Source organism: Carassius auratus, chromosome 26, assembly GCF_003368295.1.
Source record: "Carassius auratus strain Wakin chromosome 26, ASM336829v1, whole genome shotgun sequence".
NCBI lineage: Eukaryota > Metazoa > Chordata > Actinopteri > Cypriniformes > Cyprinidae > Carassius > Carassius auratus.
The window spans coordinates 13353249-13377844 of NC_039268.1; the positions used below are offsets into that span (position 1 = coordinate 13353249).

Sequence of the window (24596 nt, forward strand, 5' to 3'; positions counted from 1 at the left end):
ACTTCTAAATTAATTAAATAGAATTTAAAATAAATTATTTTTTTGTTTAATTCTATTCCATTGCTTTCAAATTGCAATTCTGCAAATCAGAAATCAGAATCGAGTCATATGATCCATGTAATATAACTGTGGCCTGAGATAAAATATCTCTCATGGTCAGTATCTCCCAAGGAAAGCCTCAAACAGACCAAACTTTGGCCAACTGGAATGGAGCTACGAATAGCAGGAATGCTCCATCCTGTTTAACCCTCACTGTCCCCAAAAACTGCATATGCTGGTTAGGTATGTTTTGAAGCATGGCTGCTGGTTTGAGCTGGTTTAAACTGGCCCTAAGCAACTAGCTCCCACTCAGGACCAATTTAGGACCAGCACATGACCAACAGTTGGTCCCCAATCATATGGCAAAAAAAGCAGCAGCAATTGATTGGGCCTTGATAGATCTAAACAAGGCCGTGCACAGAAATTCTGTGGGGCAGTGGCCCAAACCAAAAAAGGGGCACTGCCCACATGGAAAAAACCTATATAAACATATATGTTTCAATATAGGTTTTGATATAGGTTTTTAATATATGTGACATATATAAAATTGGCCATTTTCCTATATTATATGTGTACACATATATATGTGCATACATATACCTATATAGGTATATATGCATGTATATATGCACCTCCTATAATAGTAAAATTAAAATCCATAGCTGCTAGGCAACATAAATAAAAGTCCAAAATGTAAAAATGTACATTATTTATTTACTCAAGATCAATCAAATAGTACAAAAACAAAAATAAGACAAAAATGACCTGGTGATCAGAAATGATGATTTTCTGGCCTTGAACAGCATCAGCAACCTAGGAAATAGAGTCACTGTGAAGTATTTTTGCAGAGTAGGGGTTAATGGTGAAATAGTTCATTCACAAAACTACTGGCATACTTTTCAGAGAAACTCGTATACTGTCATTCTTTCTGATCGAGAGGAAAGTATTTTCTCTGTGAAGACATTCATTGTCTGTGATCTGGGGCAGGGGGAGACATGTTATGCAGTGGGGAAGTACTACCAAAAAGTGAAACAGGACATCTGCGGTCAATTTAAGAATCCTTGTTATTTCATCCCTGTAAAGAAAAGTCTGGGGCCTTTAGTTGCTCTACAAGCATCTCAGATAAAAGAAAAGTGTCTATTCATTAAAACTGTGAACAAACATGTTGGCATTGTCTTCAAATTCATTAACCACAGTGAAATGCTCCGATAGATGGGATGAGGATGATGATGATGATTACTTGAATGTATGCTCTACATACTTTTTCTTTTTGCTACATTTAGACTGTAATGACCTTTCAGCCATATTCATCTAGAAACTGCATTAAGACAATACAGAAAACATTGCATCTGCATTGCATTTGGTGGATGTAACGGTGAATGTGTGGATGTGCATGAGCTGTGATGTGAATCTGGAAGTTACTTGAAATTGAAAAAAAAGTTTGACAAAATAAAAATTAAAAATCATTTTGTTATACATTTCCTTCTTTTCCACTATCTTCATACCAGAAAGAATTGACCTTGTTAATGTTTCTGGAAAATGTGTAGATATCATAGTTAAAATATCATGTTAATATATTGCCATAGTTAAATTCCATAACATGCCAATTACATGTGATACCAATTTCACGTGTTCGCACATACATAAGTTCTAGCATAATTTTTTTTGTTAATTCTTAGTTTTTGCCTTGATAATAGAAAATATGAGCTAGGCATCATGTATGACAGTTAAAAATGAGATATGAGCTACAAAATGACCAGATCCTGCCATTAGCTAGAAGACATATATAGGGCTTATATGTGGATATGAAGAAGCAATACAGGAGACCTATATTTCCTGTATATGAACATATATGCACCTCAATTTTGCCTATATATTATAGCATATATATTATCATATACAGTATGTGCAAATAAGGAGCATACATGTGCATATACACTGCATATAGTTTTCATATATGCGCATATATCCACATATAGATTCTTTCCATGTGGGTGGGGCTGGATGCTTGTTAATACAAATAATAATGTTTTTACAAATATTAAAATAGAAGACAGCACACTCTGTAATAATTTCAGACTTTATTGTAGATGTTTTGATAAGAGTGGGCTCTCCCAGAATAAAAGACTCGGACCTCACCTGTCGATTCAGAACCAGAACCCATATGTTGTGTAATGCGCACGTGCGGTCAACACAAAATGAACTAATCACTCTGTGAGACAACTCGGTAGTCCTGAGTCATATTAAAGATTCATTCAACACTCTAAAAACGGCTGGGTTATTTTTTAACCCAAAATGTTGGGTTGAGTATGTTGGGTCATTTTGTTGGGTTATTTTATTTCTTTTTAAACACTTTTGGGTAGTTTCAATTTACCAGGTGTTGGGTTAAACCTGCTGGGTTGCATCGCTGGGTTGTTTCAGGCCAGCGCTGGGTTATTTAACGCGCCTTGAAGATGTTTAAATCGCTCGCCAACTGTCATTTTGGAAGAACAACGGGGCAAAGCCACGGCTTTCAACTGTTTTAAGGTAAGTTCATTTAATTTTTCTTTAATAATTATTTTAAATTGGCAGAATTATAACTTTTTTTGCAGCCAACAATACTGTTAAACGTCTAACAGTTACAGGCCAACAATATTTACGTTAAATGATGAACTGTTCACCTCAAACGGCCAACCTACGTTACGTGACTCGCATAATCGTGTTAAGATATCTGAGACGACATATTAATACAGTTTTTATTAAGTTTCAGACAGTGACGGATGGCTGAAATATGCGAATACCTGTGAAAATAGAGGAAAAAGTCGTTTCTGACACTGAAAAGCGAATTTGACATTTAAGTGAGTCAAATGAGTTCAAAAAGTGAATACGACACTCTGCTCTAAGGTAAACGCATGCAGTTGTCCATATCGACATGTAAATCATACAAATTACGTGCTATATAGTCGGACCGCTGGTCTAGGAGAACCGACGATCCAGTTCAAATAAACCGGCTCAGTAATTCTCGAACAAAGTGATTCCCGGAAAATAATCGACGTCTCAGGGCATTTCAAAGTGCGCGCGGATGCACAGCGAGTGTCGTAGGCCGAGTTAGTGAGGTGATTTGATGCTTTGGTGCTTTATAAAGTCTTTTTACATACAAGTTATAATTCAAAATGTTGTTTTTTCCTGTCAGAAAAGCACATGGATACATTTGTGAGAGAAAAACTCGTCGAGTGCAGTCTTATTGAGGCGTCTAACGGTAAGTTTGTGTTTATTATACATTTTACATAATTGCTTGTTTGTTATAATCAACTAACGTTAACGTTAAACCTCACGTAACTTAAACGCACATATATTTTTATTTCGTGCTATAGTTAAAGCTGCACTTAGTAACTTTTTGTTCAGAATGTACATTATTTATGAGCGTAAACATCATAAACATACAGATCGTGTTTTTGACTTGTCCTTATCACTTTGGTACACCTATAAGTGTTTATATATGGACTGTTTTAAAGCTGGGGAGTAACCCAGTACCTGCGTGACTTGTCATAGAATTGTCTGTGCGCGCTTTCAGTGTGATCTCCCTTACTGTGCCAGTGACTGTGTGTGTTTGATAAAGCCAGGATATTAACATAAAACTGTGATTTATAATGACTGGAACATCCCATTGATTAGACAGTTTGAAAACACACCTTTCAGCCAATCACTAGAGCATATTCTGCTTCTGAAGACCAACTCATAGGTGAATTTAACTCATAATCATGATGGGTCAATTTCATGATTAACTTCACACAGTTAATTGAACTGATTCACTGTTATTAAAACCATTTATTTATTTATTTTTACTTTATTTTAAAGGTTGGAACAAACATGGAATTCCTTAACCGAGCAGAGTCCACAAAACCCCATACAATTGTTGTGGCGATTTAAAAATGCCAGCAGATCTCTCAGGCATTGATCATAATCAATGGACAGGTAAGGATATTCTGGTAAGGATATTCTGGACAATTGCAAATTGTATATTTAATTGTATTTTTCCACATGTGGACGCATACATTGTGACATAGTCCTAACGCAATTGAAAAGCATTTGAATTTCAAATGCCTTACACAAAAAGCTGTCAATTTGTGTCAAGCGTGGTACTATACTATGGGGCGTGTTTTTTATTGGGATATATTCTGTAGTTTTTACCCCAAATCTCTCACTGTTTGCACTCTGATGCACATCAGCAAAACAACATTGCAGTTCTACTCTTATTTACCTATTTGCATCTTACCCTATATTTTGTTCCTCAGGTGAAAAGGTTAATGGTGAATATTGACCAATGTGGTTCTAACTGTTAGCAGGGGACAGTAGCTGCATTTGGGGTAAAAATGAAAGAATTATTTATTGTGTAAGGTGCAAAGAATATTAAGAGATCCGGGTTGCACTGTCTGTTCTTTAACACGCATCTCTGGAGCGGCAGCTGCCTTTAGTAGTGCCTTAACCTCCATTGTTCAAAGCATTTTGGCACAATTTTCTTTGAGTGACATCATTTCCCAATACATTCTTATGTTGCATCTATGCTAACATTAGTCTGTTTCTCTCTTGTTCCGAGGTCACCGTAGCCACCAGATCCAGTCTGTATCCAGATCAGAGGGTCACTGCAGTCACCCGGATCCAGTACGTATCCAGACCAGATGGTGGATCGGCACCTAGAAAGGACCTCTACTGCCCTGAAAGACAGCGGAGACCAGGACAACTAGAGCCCCAGATACAGATCCCCTGTAAAGACCTTGTCTTAGAGGACCACCAGGACAAGACCACAGGAAACAGATGATTCTTCTGCACAATCTGACTTTGCTGCAGCCTGGAATTGAACTACTGGTTTTCGTCTGGTCAGAGGAGAACTGGCCCCCAACTGAGCCTGGTTTCTCCCAAGGTTTTTTTCTCCATTCTGTCACCGATGGAGTTTCGGTTCCTTGGTTTTCCTAAGTTGGGGACCATTAAGATCAAGCCATATCATCGACTTGATTGCACAGAGGAACGATACATCACTGAATCAATGATGAACTGACTTTAACTGAAAACTGAGTGTTTACTTTTGTTCCTTTGCATTATTACACACTATTTTCCTATTTAATACTGTAAAGCTGATATGTTGCAGTATTTGATCAATATGACAGGCTTATTACTCATAATACATGGAAAATACAGCTGCAAAGGGACTTTGCTTTTCCATTTGAAATTTGGCAGTCACTGTGCATTCATGAAAACTGAAACAGTAATTTTTGTTCAGTGTTTTTGAAACAGTGTTTTTATTCAATATTTGCAATTGTGTTTGGATTATGTCACAATGTGTCTTTATCTCATTTCCTTTTCAAAATTGTCCTTCCATAGACAGGCTCTATAACAGAGTACACTGCTCTCAGGTGTAGATCTTTGCTTCAGAGCTTAAGTGTTTGACAATAGTACACCCAAAAATGAAAATTGTCATTAATTATTCACCCTGGTCTGAAACCTCTCGAATTTCAATTTGTGTTCTGAAGATGAACGAAGGTCTTACAGGTTTGTAACGACATGAAGTTGAGTAATAAATGACAGAATTTTCATTTTTGGGTGAACTATATGTTGAACTACCCTAAGCAGTGTACATCTACCTACATGGGAGTCTTTATATACTTGATATAAATTTAAGGACATCTTTAAATGATTTTACATTTAAATTTAAAGAATGTTAATTGTCAATGTCATTTCACTGTGTATTTAAATAGCTAAACATGTCAAAATGTAATAGTTAAACAGTTAGACAGGTCACTCAGAAATAATTTTCTTATTTATTGCAACTATAATTCTGTGATTTTTATTTTATTTATTTATTTTGCATTTGCTGGAAACAAAAAAAGGGAAAATTCCATGTTGTTTGTCATTGGTACAAATTTTTGAATGTCAGATGGCATTAAAATTATTTTTTTACAGTCTAAATTACCTGTATTCTTCATTATTTATTAATCCATGATTGCTTTGTTAAGCAAAAGTGAAATTATGAGAATAACCCAGCAAGAATAACCCAGAATCATAAAAATGCAAACCCACAAATGGTAAAAATGACTCTAACTTGGGTTTTCTAAATAACCCAGCATGCTGGGTTAAAATGTGTAAACCAGCATGCTGGGTTACTTTAACCTAGCACGTGTTCTGTCCAATATTTACCCAGTGCTGGGTTGCCAATTGGGTTATTTTTAACCCAGCCATTTTTAGAGTGAAAATGAACGACACGCAACAGACTGCATCAAGATTCAAAAGTTTGTAAAGCTGTCAATCATCTCACGTGAACCATGTGTTCAACAGGATGTCCTTCTGCAATGAAGTTGTCTGTGTCATTGCAGTCTGTGTCATTGATAAAATACATGAAAGACAAAAGTAAAAAAAAAAATTTGATTCCAGCTTGTTAAATGTGAATATGTTCTAGTGTCTTCTCTCCTCTGTGACAGTCAACGAGACATTTGAGGACCATTCCTGGGCTTTTGGGGAAACACTGATCCACATTTTTCTGACATAATATAGACCAAACAACTAACCGATTAATTGAGAAAATATTCAACAGATTAATTGACTATTAAAATAATCCCAAATCCCTAATCATTACGTACAAGTGCATTGCATTGGAACCCCTGGATATAAGCCTCCCTCTCTATTCCTCTTTAAAAAAAAATTGTTCTCTCTGTTTTGTTATTTAGTTAACTTTATAGATATCAACTTTATTATTCCTTCTTGAGTCTCTTTAACAAGAACTTAGATTAATGTATTAATTGAATAGTGATTGTGTGACCTATATGAGGTAACAACCAGTGATACCCTTGGTAGTAATATCAAATGATAGCCTAATAGCTATGTCATCAGGATACACATACACCAGTAGGCAGTGGCCCACCTTACCGTGACCACGATGTGGTCACCCAGAATTAATAGTTTATCCACCTCTTTTTTTTACCAATACACATCTGATTACTAGTATCAAGAGTGATTATTATGGAAAATATACTTATTTTGTGTAAACAAATACAAAAGTTAAAGTGTGAAAAACTGCTAAATAATCTATATTATTAATTACCTGCTGACTTGCTGGAGCTTTGTATTCATGTTTGCAATGTTGAACTGCCCTCCCTTTGCTCCTTCTCTGTCTGTCTGTCTTTTTTTTTCTTTTTTGTCTACAAAGTGTGCCAACGACAGCAAATTTTGTGTTATTTATATTAAATCTGATCGGGTACAATAATTCGATTAGACATTCTAATTCGTGTATATTACAACCCCAACATACACGGCCCTTGAGCTAGCTCTATTAGTTACTGTACTCTAGATGGCGGTAAAGTTCTCTGTGAGTTAGTGTCCATTAAACCAGGAGAAGAAGTAACTACCTTGTGTTACATTCAAAACTTCCTGACAGTCGCTGGAGACAGTTGGGATTTACAAGATTCGTTGCATGCATAAAATAACATAGCGTGAACGATAAGCTGAAGAAATCACATTATATGCGGATGAATCGGGAAATTGTTTATAAAATATATTGATAAAAATCCCGTAAAAAACACGGAAGTTGACTTGAACTGACTTCCGTTTCAGAAGTATTGTTTGTAAAGCTGTCAATCATCTCACGTGAACCATGTGTTCAACAGGATGTCCTTCTGCAATGAAGTTGTCTGTGTCATTGCAGTCTGTGTCATTGATAAAATACATGAAAGACAAAAGTAAAAAAAAAAATTTGATTCCAGCTTGTTAAATGTGAATATGTTCTAGTGTCTTCTCTCCTCTGTGACAGTCAACGAGACATTTGAGGACCATTCCTGGGCTTTTGGGGAAACACTGATCCACATTTTTCTGACATAATATAGACCAAACAACTAACCGATTAATTGAGAAAATATTCAACAGATTAATTGACTATTAAAATAATCCCAAATCCCTAATCATTACGTACAAGTGCATTGCATTGGAACCCCTGGATATAAGCCTCCCTCTCTATTCCTCTTTAAAAAAAAAATGTTCTCTCTGTTTTGTTATTTAGTTAACTTTATAGATATCAACTTTATTATTCCTTCTTGAGTCTCTTTAACAAGAACTTAGATTAATGTATTAATTGAATAGTGATTGTGTGACCTATATGAGGTAACAACCAGTGATACCCTTGGTAGTAATATCAAATGATAGCCTAATAGCTATGTCATCAGGATACACATACACCGGTAGGCAGTGGCCCACCTTACCGTGACCACGATGTGGTCACCCAGAATTAATAGTTTACCCACCTCTTTTTTTTACCAACACACATCTGATTACTAGTATCAAGAGTGATTATTATGGAAAATATACTTATTTTGTGTAAACAAATACAAAAGTTAAAGTGTGAAAAACTGCTAAATAATCTATATTATTAATTACCTGCTGACTTGCTGGAGCTTTGTATTCATGTTTGCAATGTTGAACTGCCCTCCCTTTGCTCCTTCTCTGTCTGTCTGTCTTTTTTTTTCTTTTTTGTCTACAAAGTGTGCCAACGACAGCAAATTTTGTGTTATTTATATTAAATCTGATCGGGTACAATAATTCGATTAGACATTCTAATTCGTGTATATTACAACCCCAACATACACGGCCCTGGAGCTAGCTCTATTAGTTACTGTACTCTAGATGGCGGTAAAGTTCTCTGTGAGTTAGTGTCCATTAAACCAGGAGAAGAAGTAACTACCTTGTGTTACATTCAAAACTTCCTGACAGTCGCTGGAGACAGTTGGGATTTACAAGATTCGTTGCATGCATAAAATAACATAGCGTGAACGATAAGCTGAAGAAATCACATTATATGCGGATGAATCGGGAAATTGTTTATAAAATATATTGATAAAAATCCCGTAAAAAACACGGAAGTTGACTTGAACTGACTTCCGTTTCAGAAGTATTGCAAGTCTTCGTTCAAAGGTAGATGTTATGTTGTCTATTATGTAAATATTTTTTATTTGCCAAAATGACACTTTGGATGTTTACCAAATGTTAAAATGCTATCATTCGTCTAGAATTAAACCACTTTTAGTTATAGAGTTTATTTTGCTTATTTATTCAAATATGTCGTTGCTTTAATATATGATGTTATTTTCGTTTTGAAAGTATTTCGTAAGTAAATTATTAGTTATACCTTGTGTAAAAAAACTAAAACAGTATGAGTGTAATGGTCTGATTATATATTTAGGTTAGAATATAGGACGAATCCTTAAGGAAAATTAACCAGTCATATACAGTGAAAGGCTCTTTATGTGCTTCAAGCCCATGCACATGTTGCATTTCTGTAAAGCAAAAAAATATGTTAAACCTATACAAAAATAGTGTTCCATTCAAGAAAGAAAAGGATTAGTTATACTTTGTGTGGAAAGAAAGAAAGAAAGATAAAAGCTCAGTATGTGTATATAATGGGCTACTTTTTGTTTTTAGTGAGTATATTACTGATTAGACATTGGGACAGTTTCATATATTAGCATATATATATATCTAGCTCATACAATATATGTGCTTGTGTGTGTGTAATACATTTTTGGACATTTATCATATATATATATATATATATATATATATATATATATATATATATATATATGTATTTAATATAAACATACAGATTTATCTTGGTGTATATATTCTTTTGATTGTTGTGTATATAACTATATATTGTTGACATATGGTTGCTAAAACCATGTGAAAATCATCATATAGGTATTATTAGTATATGTGCATAATCAAATTAAGGAGAATGTCAGTGCATATGTGAAAATTATATATATCCATGTAGGTAACATATATATGTCATACATTGCATTTCTATATATAATGAATTATTTATTAGCTGTAGTAAAAAGCACATGAAACTCTTTAGATTAACTTTGCTATGGTTTTCCCTCAGGTGTCCTCTGCAATGATGGAAGGTGCCTCGAAAAGTGATGCCCCCCCACAGACGGCTGTTGCTGCACAAGTTCCATTCATCGACCTCTGCACAGTTCTGGAGAACATCCAAAAGACCAAACTACGACCAGACAAAAGCAAAATTCTAAAGGATTTTATCGATTCTTGGAGGAAGTTCCATGCAGCGCTTCACAAGGACAATTCCAATACCACAGATTCATTTTACGCAGCCATACGTCTTATTGTGCCTCAATTTGAGCGAGAGCGAATGGCTTATGGTATAAAAGAAAACATGCTTGCCAAACTATATATTGAAGTTTTAGGCCTACCTAAAAATGGACCTGAAGCAAACAAACTCCTAAATTATAGAGCTCCAACCACAAGTCAGGGAGAAGCAGGTGACTTTGCCCTTATGGCCTACTTCGTCCTGAAAAAAAGGTGTACAAGTCAGGGGAATTTAAGCATTAAAGAAGTCAATGACTTTTTGGATTCCGTAGCTATCAACAATGCCAGCAAACAGAAGGATCAAGTGAAGAAAAGCCTTTTGCATCTGATAACCCAGAGTTCAGCTTTGGAACAGAAGTGGCTCATTAGAATGATCCTCAAGGACATGAAACTTGGCATTAGCAAGGAGACAGTGCTTCAGGTCTTCCATCCAGATGCAGCCGAACTCTACAATGTCACCACAGATCTGAATAAAGTCTGCCGACAACTTCATGATCCATCTGTGTCCCTCAGTGAGGTCTCCATCGATCTGTTTTCTGCTTTTAAACCAATGCTGGCTGCCGTTGCCAACATCAGACAGATAGAGAAACAAATGAGCAACCGGACATTCTATATTGAGACAAAGCTCGATGGTGAACGCATTCAGCTGCACAAAGCTGGAGATGTTTACAAATACTACACCAGGAACTCCTATGAGTACACGCAACAGTTTGGGGCCTCTCCACTAGAGGGCTCCCTCACACCATACATTCACAACGTCTTCAAACCTCATGTGGTAAACTGCATATTGGATGGAGAGATGATGGCTTATAACCCTACAACGGAGACCTTCATGCAGAAGGGCAGTAAGTTTGATATTAAAAGGTTGATGGATGACTCTGATTTGCAAACCTGCTTTTGTGTATTTGATGTCTTATTAGTAAACAATCAGAAGTTTGCAAATGAACCTCTCAAGAAGCGCTACGAAATTCTTGAGAATATCTTTACGCCAGTCAAAGGTCGTATCCAGTTGGTCGCAAAAGCTGAAGGCAAAACCATGCAAGAAGTGGTGAATTCTCTCAATGAGGCCATTGACAATCTGGAAGAGGGGATTATGGTTAAAGATCCCATGTCCATCTACAAACCAGATAAACGGGGCGAAGGATGGGTGAAAATTAAGCCTGAATATGTGGATGGTCTGATGGATGAGCTTGATCTGCTGATAGTGGGAGGCTACTGGGGTAAAGGCAGGAGAAGCGGGATGCTCTCTCATTTTCTGTGTGCGGTAGCAGATGTGCCGAGTCCAGGGGAGAAGCCCACGGTGTTCCACACCCTCTGCCGCATTGGATCAGGCTACACTATGAAAGAACTGTACGATCTTGGTCTGAAGTTGGCCAAACATTGGAAAGTTTACAACAGGAATAATCCTCCGGCTGCCATCTTGTGTGGAACAGAGAAACCGGAGGTTTACATAGAACCACGCAACTCAGTGATCATACAAGTCAGAGCTGCAGAGATCGTGTCCAGTGAAATGTATAAGACCAACTGCACATTACGTTTCCCCAGAATAGAAAGAATCAGAGAAGACAAAGAGTGGTATCAGTGCATGACCTTGGCTGAACTGAGCCAGTTCCGCTCCAGAGCTTCTGGAAAGCTGGCGTCCAGACATCTACATATCCAAGAGGACCAGCCTGAAAAGAAGAAGCACAAGTTCGTAGCCAAGCCCAAAAAAACAATCGGAGTCATTGACCACTTTAAATCTCAGGATTTATCCACGGTCACCAAAGAGATGGATATGTTTGAAGATGTGGAGTTTTGCGTGATAAATGGCAATGATGAACATTCCAAGGCAGAGCTTGAGAAAGTTGTGGCCCGCTGTGGAGGCATCGTTGTGCAGAACCCTGGGAAAGACACATACTGTGTGATTGCAGCTGTGCAAAACATGAGAGTAAAGAACCTCATCTCCTCAGACCAACATGATGTGGTGTGGGCTACTTGGCTGCTGGAGTGTCTGGAAAATAAGCAGGTTATACCATGGCAACCACGTCACATGATCCACATGTCACCTTCCACCAGGGAACACTTCGCTAAAGAGTATGATCGGTACGGAGACAGTTATTATGTTGACACTGATGAACAACAGCTGAGGGAAGTCTTTGAACGGATTGGCCCCACAGAATCTGAATGTTTGTCTGTGGCACAGATAGAAGCAGAGAACGGCTGGGATGACATGCCCACTAGCATTTTTAGGCCCTACACTGCATACTTTGACCGGTGTGCTGACTTCGGAGATCCAAAAACCATCATACTGGGTACAAGTTTGGACACGCGTGCCTTAGAATTCCGATTCCATGGTGGTACAGTTGTGGAGAAACTGAAGGAAGGAATCACGCATGTCGTAGTAGAAAGTGAAAGAAGAACTCTGGACTTGAAGACGTTGAGGCGACTTTATGCTAAGAAGTTCAAAATTGTTCGAGAGTCTTGGGTGACCGATTCTATCAAAGCAGGCCATGTAGAGGATGAGACTGGCTACTTAATATAATCATGAAGGCTATGCTACACAAACTATAACACTGGAAGATTGTGGTGTTTTAATACTAGCTGTAATAAACTACACTGGATAACAATTAGTTGCATTGAAGGTAACCATTTAAATATATATATAAAATGATGGGACTGGGAAGGATTACAGTTTGAATTATAAGGAGAGTTTAATTTACTGTGGAAAGTACATCATTACCTTTTAAAGTTTGTCAAATGTCTCATATTTTTCTTTTTTTTTTTTTTTTTTTTTTTTTTAAATAAAAATGTAAAAATTAGATGATGTACCTTATTAACTCTTATGGTTAAAAATCTTAGCTTTTATATGTCACCCTAATAATTACATTGCTGTTACTGTACTATTAGTTACTTAATATGCAAATGGTATGCAAAATAACGTGTAATTAAATTTTATTCTTAAAGAAGCATTAAGGATTTTAATTGAAGCTGTCAAAAGTGTTTTTCTTGTACATTAATGTGACTCATTACAGTCAGACAAATTGAGCTTCTGACAAGCTTGAAGTTCCATTTGAACAGCTTGTCAAGCACACTGAATTTATTGCGTGAGAGCTGTAGCTTTCTAATTGTTTGGAATGGGAGTTACTGTAATGCTTCCAGAGATCTAATTTCCAGGGCGCTAATAGAAGGATTGAGGCTTCAGACACAAACACATTCAACTGTGTGTCTAGTTATTGTAAGGATAGATATGCATTTGAGTAATATGGATATTACACTAGGTAATTGGTGTGAGTTTGTGAAGGTGTGTGAGTGACAAAGCCATCCCTCATTGAAAACGAGAGCATAATGTGCTTGGACTGTACTATCAAAATCCACATTTAGTGTGGGAAGGTACTTTGGTTTGGAAATGTATGCTGCAGAGCCATGACAGAAATGGTCTTGAGACAATAGAGTGTAATGTGTTTTAGGGAGAGGAATTGTTTACTGTTCCACAGATGAGTAAAACTTGTGTAACATTGTTTTTTATATGTATTTGGTCTTTCTTTCTGGAAATCCTTGGTCTGTATAGCCATAGACAACATCTTTTAAGTGAACCAGACCATTAAAGTGTCATCAGACTATTGCCAGAGTATAATGTCTAGTTTCTCTTTTCAGTGCAATGACTTTGTGAGTAGTTTACTGGTTTTCTCAAACTCTGAGTCTCTGGATAACACAACTTTTAGAAAATAATGACTTGAAGTATTAGTTCCTTCTTCACACAAAGCTATTGTACGGCTTAAGAAGAACTGGAATATACAGTCTAAGAGATGAGAATAGACGTTACTTCATCAATTAAAAAGGTACAGACTGCTATAATAAATAATCACACTGACAGTGTGTGGGATTTCGAATAAAGACAAAGTCTGAAAAGAAAACCCTGGGAAGAAAAGGTTTTGAGCAAATTCTTCATTGCCTCATTGTGTTTGGTCTTTCACATTCATACAAACACTCTGAGCTTTGAGTGTGGAATCACCCTGCCATGCAGATCTAGGGAGAGTGAAGCAAAGAAGAAAAACTAAAACTTGTTACAGGTTTTGGACAATAGATGCAAGGACATTGGAAGGTAATATAAATCTCAGTCTGACTGAAGATGTGTCCCAGAGTGCCTGCAAGCTGGTGCACCCACTGTTTAAAGCTACCTATATGGAAAAGGTCAGAGAAAAATCATGGGTTTATGTCAGCCTGCAGTAGCTTTGACTGCTTTTTGAAGTTAGTCACTAATAGTGTGTAGGCTTTGCAGTATTATTTTATTGAAAGTCAGGGTTTTGGTAAGATTGATTAGCATTGATTTGTGTTTTCATGTTATGATGTCCATATCCTATTCTTCCAGAGATAGGCATATTATGTTTTCTTACTGACGGTCAGTCTTTCGTTGAGCAGTTAAGTCTTAGTCAGTTAGCAGCAGTAATTGGATGTTTATACAAGGTAGAGAAGAGAGGATCCATTACCCTGGGGCTTCCTTGAAATAAATCAGTGGGAAATGGCTGCATGTATTTGAAAAAAACATATCCCCCCAACCCCACTCCACAGAGAGCTAGAAAACTTGACTCCAAAATTGTGCATTTGCCTTGCAAATGAGTGTGCCTTCCCTCCGGTGACGTTAGTTTAGAGCCACTGGTCCAGGATGTTTAAGGAAGATCCTGTCAAAAGCAATTTGTCTTTAGTTATATAAGGTGCACAGTGTTATTGGCCTGAGTCAATGCTGCTTATCATGTATGGAGTGTTTTTTCCCCCAACCCTAGCCAAATTAGAATTATCCACCATTAAAATGTATCACATCAGATAATTCAGGAAAATAATTATCTGATGTGCTTGGCCACTGCATAACATAAACTGGCTTAATTCACCTCAGCTTCCTGCCAAGTGTTGTCTTGATACATTTCATTTTTTTTCCTGATGTCTGTAGTCACTGGTCTTTTTCAGAGAACACACTATAATTATAGGTTATTATTGAGATAATATAATTTTTGAAAGACACAATGATGATTATGATTATGATGATGATGATGATGATGATGATAAATTGTTGTTGTAATTGTTGTGTAATACTGATGACTTCATTAGGAATAAGGAAGCGGAACAAGAAACGTATAATATTTTGTGAAAGGACTGGTGGAAATTCAGCATAACATTACATTCTTATACATGAGTCATACTGTATAATTTGAGAGCCTGGTGAATTATAGCCTTGCTTTGTGTGTTTGCTCAGTTTGAATACTATTGTCGTTTTAATGCCATGATCTCAGCACACATAGAGGCCCCCCGCTGTGGTATGAATGGAGTTTGCAGGTCTCAGATCCCCTGCCTAACATCCTTTAAATGAGTGTGATAGTACTCATATTCAGATAAGGCATTCAATCAGAGTATTTTTCTCTGTTTCCTGTCTCAGTAGAATGGATGATAAATCCACACACTGAGGGATTATATATGTTGTCTTTCACCTGCTTCTGAATGTTCGCTTTGAAGTGATGAAACATTTTGAAAAGGGCTGTGGAGAGGAGAGAGGATTTACCTTGCACCTCTGTAAGGGCATGTTTTGATCTAAATGGCTTCAGATGAAATCCTTGTTCAGTATGTTCTGTTTCGCTCAAAGGCACAGTGGTGTTCTTTTTCCTGCCGCTTTATCCTAAACATATATGCCCAAGAAATGTAAACAGATACACGTACATACATAGAATGAAATAGATGCCATCTAAAAGCTCCTTTTAGAGAGACATTCCTTCAGTCCTTATTTACTGTCTTTTTATTGTGTCTGATTACAATTTAATGCATGATATTTTAGTAAATTGTGCCAGGTCAAACACATTAGGCACATGTTTTTTTTTTTTTTTTTGTTCCCCTAACCTTATATATACAACCTGTTCCACTTTTTTAGATCTCATCTAAAAGCTTAAGTCTCTCATTTCTGGTTTGTTTACTGTATCTGACTGCAGTTTAATTACAGTAAATAAAACCTCAGAGTACATCATGGTGGAAAAATGCAACTTCTCACAATTCTTTTCACGATTTTGATTACTGAAAAAAGCTCAGATGTGTTTCCAGGAATGACATTTGATCAAATTTAATGGTAACTGTGAATAGAGAATGGAGATAAATCCTCCAAAGTAGTATTGCTTCAGCATTAGTCAGTTTGGTTTCTTTAACACAGAAAAACTAGTAATTGATTTTGAATCTGTGGTTTGCTGCAGTTGATAGAATAAATGACTCTGACCCTGTATATGGATATTGTGCCCAGATAACATCTTCCATTGTGTTTAAAGATGGCATCATTGCTTTCTATGCTTACCAATTATGCATAAATTTGCCAAATACACAACTGACTTTAAGGATAATTCCTAATTGAAAGGTGTTGAAAAATTAAAAAGGTGATTTAAATTCAGCATCCTTGCTATTGGTAGCATGTTGCAATACGTGCTATAAATAAGGCAAAACTTGACACATGGTAATGCATGTTTTAAGCATTTGCCGACTTGTGGCAATATGGCCTGTAGCAAATACTGCTGGAATGAGGCAAAGGAAAATGCCCTTAATTGCTACTTCAAAGTCGAATGCAGGTCTTAATTGTAGCTTGACTAATAATGGTTAATGACCAGAAATAACAAATAATAGTGGAGCTAAATAAACAAAACCACTGTGTTGACAAGAAGCATTTGAGAAGGTGGAGGGTTTTCTCTGTGCATCCTGTTTACTTTTCTCCTCACACTCTTAAAAACAAAGATTATTGTCATATTTTTCTTAGTGTGATAGACATTTTTTTTTTCCACTATAAAGAACCTTCTGTGAATTGGAAAGTTTTCATGGATGTTAAAGGTTCTTAATGGACCCGTTATCAAATTATTCTGGAAAACATTCAAACCACTGTTGAAAATGTTGTATATGGCACATAGAAAGTACAGCCACTTGCTGTTTTTAGATTTGTATTGTCAATGCAAATTAGGCACATTTTCCCCTCCCTTCTTCATATAAGCTTCACCCTGTTTACATCTTTTTAATGCATGTAATAAATTGTTCACAATATTTGTATTTATTAATACTATGCATTTCACATTTGTGGCCCATTTTCTATCAGCTTTCTCATCACAACATCAAACCTCATGCTACTGATTGGAGAGAATAAAGGAGATGAAGGGAAAAGGCATTTTGCAAGTATGAACACATATGCTGTTGATTAGACAGCTCTAATGTGTCAAGCTTTAGGTCATTACTTGCTCTGTGAGTGTTTGTCAGTTTATGCTAATGTGACAGGTTCACACACTACCATATGGCTGTCCACTGAGAGACCATAAAAACAAAGACTTACTTCCAACTAAAAAAGAAAAATGGTGTTTGACAAACTTACAAAATTTAATTTTTGGGTGAACTAACCCTTTAAGAAAAAATTATTGATCAAATGGTATTGGACAATTTGTATTTTAATTATTTTAGTTGTAATAAACACTATGCTATTATGTTTTGCATTACAAGAGCCTATACTAATTACATTTAAATTAACAGTTTTATTTACATAAAAAAAATATCAGTGATAAATATCAGTGAATCAACTTAAATATGCCAATTTATACCAAAACCATTTTATATGGGTTAAACCATGAAGAAGTATCTCTCTTACATGTATATATACAGGTGCTGCATGGTCATATAATTAGAATAACATCAAAAAGTTGATTTATTTCATTAATTCCATTCAAAAAGTGAAACGTGCATATTATATTAATTCATTACACACTGACTGATATATTTCAAATGTTTATTTCTTTAAATTTCTAATGATTATATCTGACAACTAAGGAAAACCCCAAATTCAGTATCTCAGAAAATTAGAATATAAATTAAGACCAATACAAAGAGAGGATTTTTAGAAATCTTGGCCAACTAAAAAGTATAAAAATGAAAAGTTTGAGCCTGTACATCATTCAATACTTAGTTGGGGCTCCTTTTGCCTGAATTAGTCTGTGGTCAGTCTGTGGCACTGCTCAGGTGTTATGAGAGCCCAGGTTGCTCTGATAGTGGCCTTCAACTCTTCTGCATTCTTGGGTCTGGCATATCGAATCTTCCTCTTCCCAATACCCCATATATTTTCTATGGGGTTAAGGTCAGGCAAGTTTGCTGGCCAATTAAGAACAGGCTTAAACCAGGTCCTGGAAACTTTGGCACTGTGTGCAGGTGCCAAGTCCTGATGGAAAATGAAATCTGCATCTCCATAAAGTTGGTCAGCAGCAGGAAGCATGAAGTGCTCTAAAACTTCCTGGTATACGGCTGTGTTTACCTTGGACCTCAGAGAACACAGTGGACCAACACCAGCAGATGACATGGCACCGCAAACCATCACTGACTGTGGAAACTTTACACTGGAGCTCAAGAAATGTGGATTGTGTGCCTCTCCTCTCTTCCTCCAGACTCTGGGACCCTAATATCCAAAGGAAATGCTAAATTGACTTTCATCAGAGAACATAACTTTGGACTACTCAGCAGCAGTCCAGTCCTTTTTGAAGCAAGACGCTTCTGACGCTGTCTGTTGTTCGAGTGTCTTGACACAAGGAATGCGGCAGCTAAAACCCATGTCTTGCATATGTTTGTGAGTAGTGGTTCTTGAAGCACTGACTCCAGCTGCAGTCCACTCTTAGTGAATCTCTCCCACATTTTTAAATGGGTTTTGTTTCGCAATCCTCTTCAGGGTGCGGTTATGCCTATTTCCTCTCTATTAATGTCCTTGGACACAGAGCTCTGTGAACAGCCAGCCTCTTTTGCAAATACCTTTTGTGTCTTGCCCACCCTGTGCAAGGTGTCAATGGTCGTCTTTTGGACAACTGTCAATTCAGCAGTCTTCCCTATGATTGTGTAGCTTAGAGAACTAGACTGAGAGACCATTTAAAGGCTTTGCAGGCGTTTTGAGTTAATTAACTGATTAGAGTGTGGCCAGTTGTCTTCAATATCGAGTCTTTTCACAATATTCACATTTTATGAGATACTGAATTTGGGATTTTCCTTAGTTGTCAGTTATAAACATCAAAATGAAAAGAAATAAACATTTGAAATATATCAGTCTGTATGTAATTATTAAATATAATATAGAAGTTTAACTTTTTGAATTGAATTCAAAATAAACTAAATAAACTTTTTGATGATATTCTAATTATATGACCAGCATCTATCTATCTATCTATCTATCTATCTATCTATCTATCTATCTATCTATCTATCTATCTATCTATCTATATATATATAATTTCAGGTTACCACTTTTTGCAGTGAGTTGTCAGTTAACCTAAAATGTAGTCTATCTGGTTTTATTCAAGTCAAAATATGATTGAACTGCTATAGTAATGTCAATGTCATTTTTACAGTGTAAGCTTTATGACATCTTGATATTCTCACTTAACAGAGTGTATTAAATATAAGCTATCTGACCTCTAATGTTTGTTTCAAGCCATAATAAATAGTTTCACAATAGTGAAGGCTACCAGCTCAACCTGTTGATGTAAACGTATTCTAACGCGATGATTATGGGGGCTTATTTTCTTGAACAGCGACCATGTTATCTCTCGCTACGGTGCATCAGCTCAGCCTATACGAACAGTTTGCTAATCGGCCGGGTCGCTGTGATGGATCGATCACATCGCATGAGCTGACGCAAATGACCCTGCTCTCTTTCAAGAACTCTTTCAAAACGAACATGGCGGCAACTTAACGTTTGGCCAAAATGACTGTGGATAGTTTCGTGAGAAAAGATCGCACCTTGTCGGACCGAGGAGGCGAGATTCGGCGTTTCGAAACGAGGAGTCCTTGCGCTTTTCACCAGAGCGAGCGGCAAGACACGGGCTTTTCCGCGTTGTAGCGGCTCTGCGCAAAAGAGGAGAGCGGAACCCATGACAGACGAGCAGGGAGAGACATGTTGCTACAGATAGCTGGGGTTTTCTCCGGAAAAGCACGGGGAGAGCGGACTCGACAATGAAAGCAGTAATCCCCCTGAACACAGCAACTGATCGTTAATCGCGGAGGTGAGCCACGACCGCTCGTCAGCCATCGTTTAGTGGGCAAAACTCAAAGCAGACCTCCCGTCAATGACTATTGTGGCAGAAAAGCCCCCACGGTGGAGTCAGCCAGAGCTGCGCTTTCCCAAAATATGACCAGCGGTGCTTGGAAGTGTCGGCAGCGAGATGACGGCTTAAAAATTTGGTGTGCTCCCCGCGAGAACGAGAAGCCATTCACCGACTCCGAGAGGGCCCAGCGATGGCGATTGTCCCTAGCGTCCCTCTTATTTCTAACCGTTCTGCTTTCTGATCATCTTTGGTTCTGCGCCGAGGCCAAACTGACAAGGACCCGAGACAAGTTAGCTTCAGTGGACATGAGCGCAAACCACAGACCCGACCTCCCTTCAACACACAGCAGCCTCAAAAGAAATGAAGATGCTATTTTTGTAGTCAATTCTACTAAACCTTTGTGGCAACTAGAAACTTGCCATCCGGATGGTTTGTCTGAAAACTGCTTCACTTTTGTCGACGCTGACCACTTGTGCAGGGGCCTTTCGCAAACGGAGGGGACGCGGTGGATGAACATAAGCGATTTGTACCTTTCCTTTTGTAATTCGTACTCTCTTATGGATTTGCTTTACGGATCGTTAAGTCCAGACAATTTGAACTGCAGCCTTGACATGATCGTGGACGGCGACCTGAACAGGTGCAGTCTGTGCGTTCAGGCGTACCAGCGCTATGACCTGCACGCGCAGGAGAAATATGAGGATTTTGAGATGATGGCAGACAAATACGAGAAGGATGTGTACTCAGTAAGGACGTGCATGGAAGAATGCAAGGTAGGGCTTTATGATCTGGATCTCTCGTTTTCGCTAAATAGAGTTGGCTCTTCATTCTCAGTCGTCATGGTAACTAGTGACAGTGACGCGGTGATCTTTAAGTGGGGGAAAAGTGCATTTCATATTTTATTCGTCCCCCCCCCCCCCCCCCCCGCATTTCACATCTGTTGGTAGTGCCAACTTTGCAGTCATTTAATTTCCGAGACAGTTGGAGGGTGAAAAATCAGACATTGCTTTAAACTTTTCCTTTCCTGCTGTCTTAAATTATTCCTAGCGCGATCAATGCAAAATCCATTGTTCTGGTCTAATCTTACGGAGGAAATTAAATGTTGCTGCTGATTCAAGGTTACTGTGTCAATGCACAAAACGCCGCACAGAGCCAATCTTTCAACGTGCGTGCGTCACTCTGTAGCGCGCAGGTGCGTCTCTCTGAACAGAAGAGCTGCTCCGCCAGGTGTTCATTCAAGTCCACCACACTGAGTACATTTCAATAACTCTAACAGGGCAGCGGTGCTTTCTCAGCTAATCTCTCACAAGAGTATTTTCCCTCGCTCATTGGTCTTGTTTGCACAGCACTCTGCGCGCGCTGCAACAGGGTGCCCTCTTAAGCGCCATAAACTTGACATTAAGGTTAATTTTAATGTCTCTTGCTGTCATCTTAAATGGATTGCTCCTGGCAGACTAAAAAAATGGCACACTGTGTATAGTTACTGTGTGCTGATAAGGAAACGATCTTGCCGTGTTCTTTACGCGTGTGTGCTGCTTTGCGTAATTAATGGACAAACATTTACCGAGAGCTTGCAAGTTGTCGTTTAAATGAAGGAGGCACAGATAAGCTGGTGAATAAGTGGGTGGCTTGTTTTGCTTATTCACTGGTTCATTTGGCACAGGACTCGATCGCTGCTCACGGAGTCAGTGCTCGCTGTCCGTGGTGCTGAAACACGCTTAGTTCTACAATGTAAGTGCAGGCCTTTTGATGCAGGGGACATGTTTAAAATTGACATTTATACATAATCTGAAAGCTGAATGCATAATCCTTCCATATATGTATGGTTTATTAGGATAGGACAATATTTTGTTGAGATGCAACTATTTTAGAATTTGCAATCTGAGGGTGCAAACATATGCAATTATATATTTACAGATGGGAATTTGCAAAATATCTTCATAGAACATGATCTTTACTTAATGTCCTAATGATATTTGGCATAAAAGAAAAATCTGTCATTTTGAGCCATACAATGTTGGCTATTGCTACAAATATACCTGTGGTATTACTGGTTTTGTGGTCCAGGGTCACAGTTATTACAAAAGCAGTTTGTATTTTTCTACAGCATCATCGCAAAAGTCAGTTATGACAATTGGAGCTTTACATCTGTGATACCCTTGCAGTTCTAAAGTTGCATTTCATGTATAAAAGCTGTTTTGTTAGTCCAAAATAATAGTAATTATGTAGTTAGTATTAACACAATTTCATAGAGGCTGACAGTGAGGCTGTGTGCTTATTTGAACCTGTTGATGAGTTACATTTTTTTCAGGACAATTCACACTGCCACCTGTGACTGGTGTTTTCTTTGCCTTCACCATATCTTAACAAAATGAAAAGACACAGAATTGCTATTCAGAAACCTCCCATATGAATAATCTCTCTGCAACAGCCTTCACAGGACAATTGTTTCTATTAAGTGCTAGCAAAGTATTGTTTGAGGATAGAAATTTTGGTCAGTAATTAACCACAAATTAGTCTTTTGTGTTATTGTGGATGATACTGTTTTGCAGCAGTGTTCTGTGCAGGAAAATATAAGTGCTCATCATTGCTGGTGCAATACAGCTGAAAATATTGTGTCATTACAGTGCATTTATATTTAATTTCTTTATGGCTTTCAAATGGAAATAATGCATGTGGTAGAATATTTGGAGTGTTCTGTTTCTCAGAGATTTTCAAGCATTAACGTAACTGTCTAACCATGTTACCGTAGCCTGATAAACTACCAGTGAGTGTGAATGAATACCGTAATGCAGAGGGAGGTGGCAGGAGTCAGTCAGAGCCTCTGGCAAGCAGCTGCAAGGGATAGCCAGTCCCAGCTGTGATTAAGCAGGGAGAGATAGAGACAGAAAGAAAGACAGAAAGAGACTGAGAGGATGGGTAATCACTGTGACACGCCATCTCTGACAGCTGGATCAGCCTTCAGGTTGATTTAATTCAGCACCTTCCTTGAACTGCATCGGAGTGTGGAAGACACAGTTACTTTTGTCTGTGTGTATGGGTTGCATTGTGTGTAAATGTGCTAAAGGTTCAGTTCAATTGCTATAAATAAAACAGACATTATAAACATGTAACAAACAAGTGAACAAAGGGAGGGGGTAGCAATTAGAGGAATAAACTAAGAAGGTTTTATTCAATAGTGTGCTATTCTTAGCTACTGTATTGAGCTCTGTCTGCACTGTTGCACTGGTGTTACAGCTAGGCTGTTCTGTGACAAAAAGCAATCACATCAATGATAACATGGACCACATTTAGTGTCTCAGAGACCAAAAGTAGACAGTTCTTTTCTTCAAAGGTGGAATGCCTTTGATGTTCTTTTTTACACAATAGTGTGTTCTCTTATATCAAGCACTTAATTAATCATGCAGAATAACTTTGAGAAGTCCATTTTGTTACTTGCCCAGACTTTTCCACTCACTGTGGTTCAAAATAATTTGATTCACGCAGTGAAACCTGCTGTTTTTTGCTGTAGCGAGTTGAAAATATGCTTGCCTCATTGCATTTCAATTTGAAATGTGGATGAAAACCTCCTAATATAAGTTCTGAATGTTTGGCGTAGATCTTTGTTATTTCCACTGATTGGCTTGGGCAATAGAGAAAGGCTTGTGGTAGGGAACTGATAGCTATTTGGATGAAACTCTATTTACTGAGAATAGATAAGGACAAGTCCAACATTCGTCTAAGACCATAGATAGTGTTAGTACACTTGGCAGGGTATGTCCCCCTCAAGGATTAGCACAATTATTTGTTCATCTCTTTTAAAGTTGTCTAATTTTTGGGGCATCACCATTCTGTCTCCTGCGCACATTTCCTTTTATTTTGTCCCTGCATTGCAATACAATTGAATTATCTCCTCATATAGATTTCCACAGTTTTCCATTTTGTATACTCTATAAAGTATTCCTAAATTAAAGCAATAGTTCTCCCCCAAATGTGAATTCTGTCATCATTTCTTCTCACTTTTATTGTTCTCATCTGGTTTGGTTAGGGCTTTTTATTAGTGTTAGCCAGTAAAAGATGACTATCAGAAGGTTATTTTCTTTATCCACATCCTGGCATGAAACACCTTAACTGATATAAAACCAGAGTTACAGAGGACAGAATTGGTGACTATTAAACTTTCTCTGTGGATAATCACATTAATCTGAATGTAAGTTTAGATATTTCTTTGTCATTTACCAGTTAGAGGTTGATTTTTTGTACCAAATATTTTTGTATAAATGAGAAGATGAGCATGGTGCTCCCTTCTTGGAAAATACATGACAATTGTTTATTGTTATAGTTTAGACAACTTAGACAACTTTAGACAAACCAGAATCACTGTGGTGTTGTTTT

General features: G+C 37.6%; 2 protein-coding genes across 2 annotated transcripts in view; both read left to right on the forward strand.

Moving 5' to 3' along the window:
- Nucleotides 1-8757: 8757 nt before the first annotated feature.
- On the forward strand, nucleotides 8758-13775 carry lig4 (ligase IV, DNA, ATP-dependent). The gene is made up of 2 exons (XM_026204328.1): nucleotides 8758-8970; nucleotides 9944-13775. The coding sequence occupies exon 2, from the start codon at nucleotides 9956-9958 to the stop codon at nucleotides 12686-12688; it is 2733 nt and encodes a 910-aa protein (XP_026060113.1). The 5' UTR covers nucleotides 8758-8970; nucleotides 9944-9955; the 3' UTR covers nucleotides 12689-13775.
- Nucleotides 13776-19621: 5846 nt separating this feature from the next.
- The window catches only part of nalf1a (NALCN channel auxiliary factor 1a), a 62339-nt gene continuing 57364 nt past the window's right edge, over nucleotides 19622-24596 (forward strand). The window contains exon 1 of the mRNA XM_026204329.1: nucleotides 19622-20995. Within this exon, the coding sequence (XP_026060114.1) occupies nucleotides 20309-20995 (687 nt within the window). The 5' untranslated portion in view covers nucleotides 19622-20308. The remainder of the gene's footprint in view (nucleotides 20996-24596) is intronic.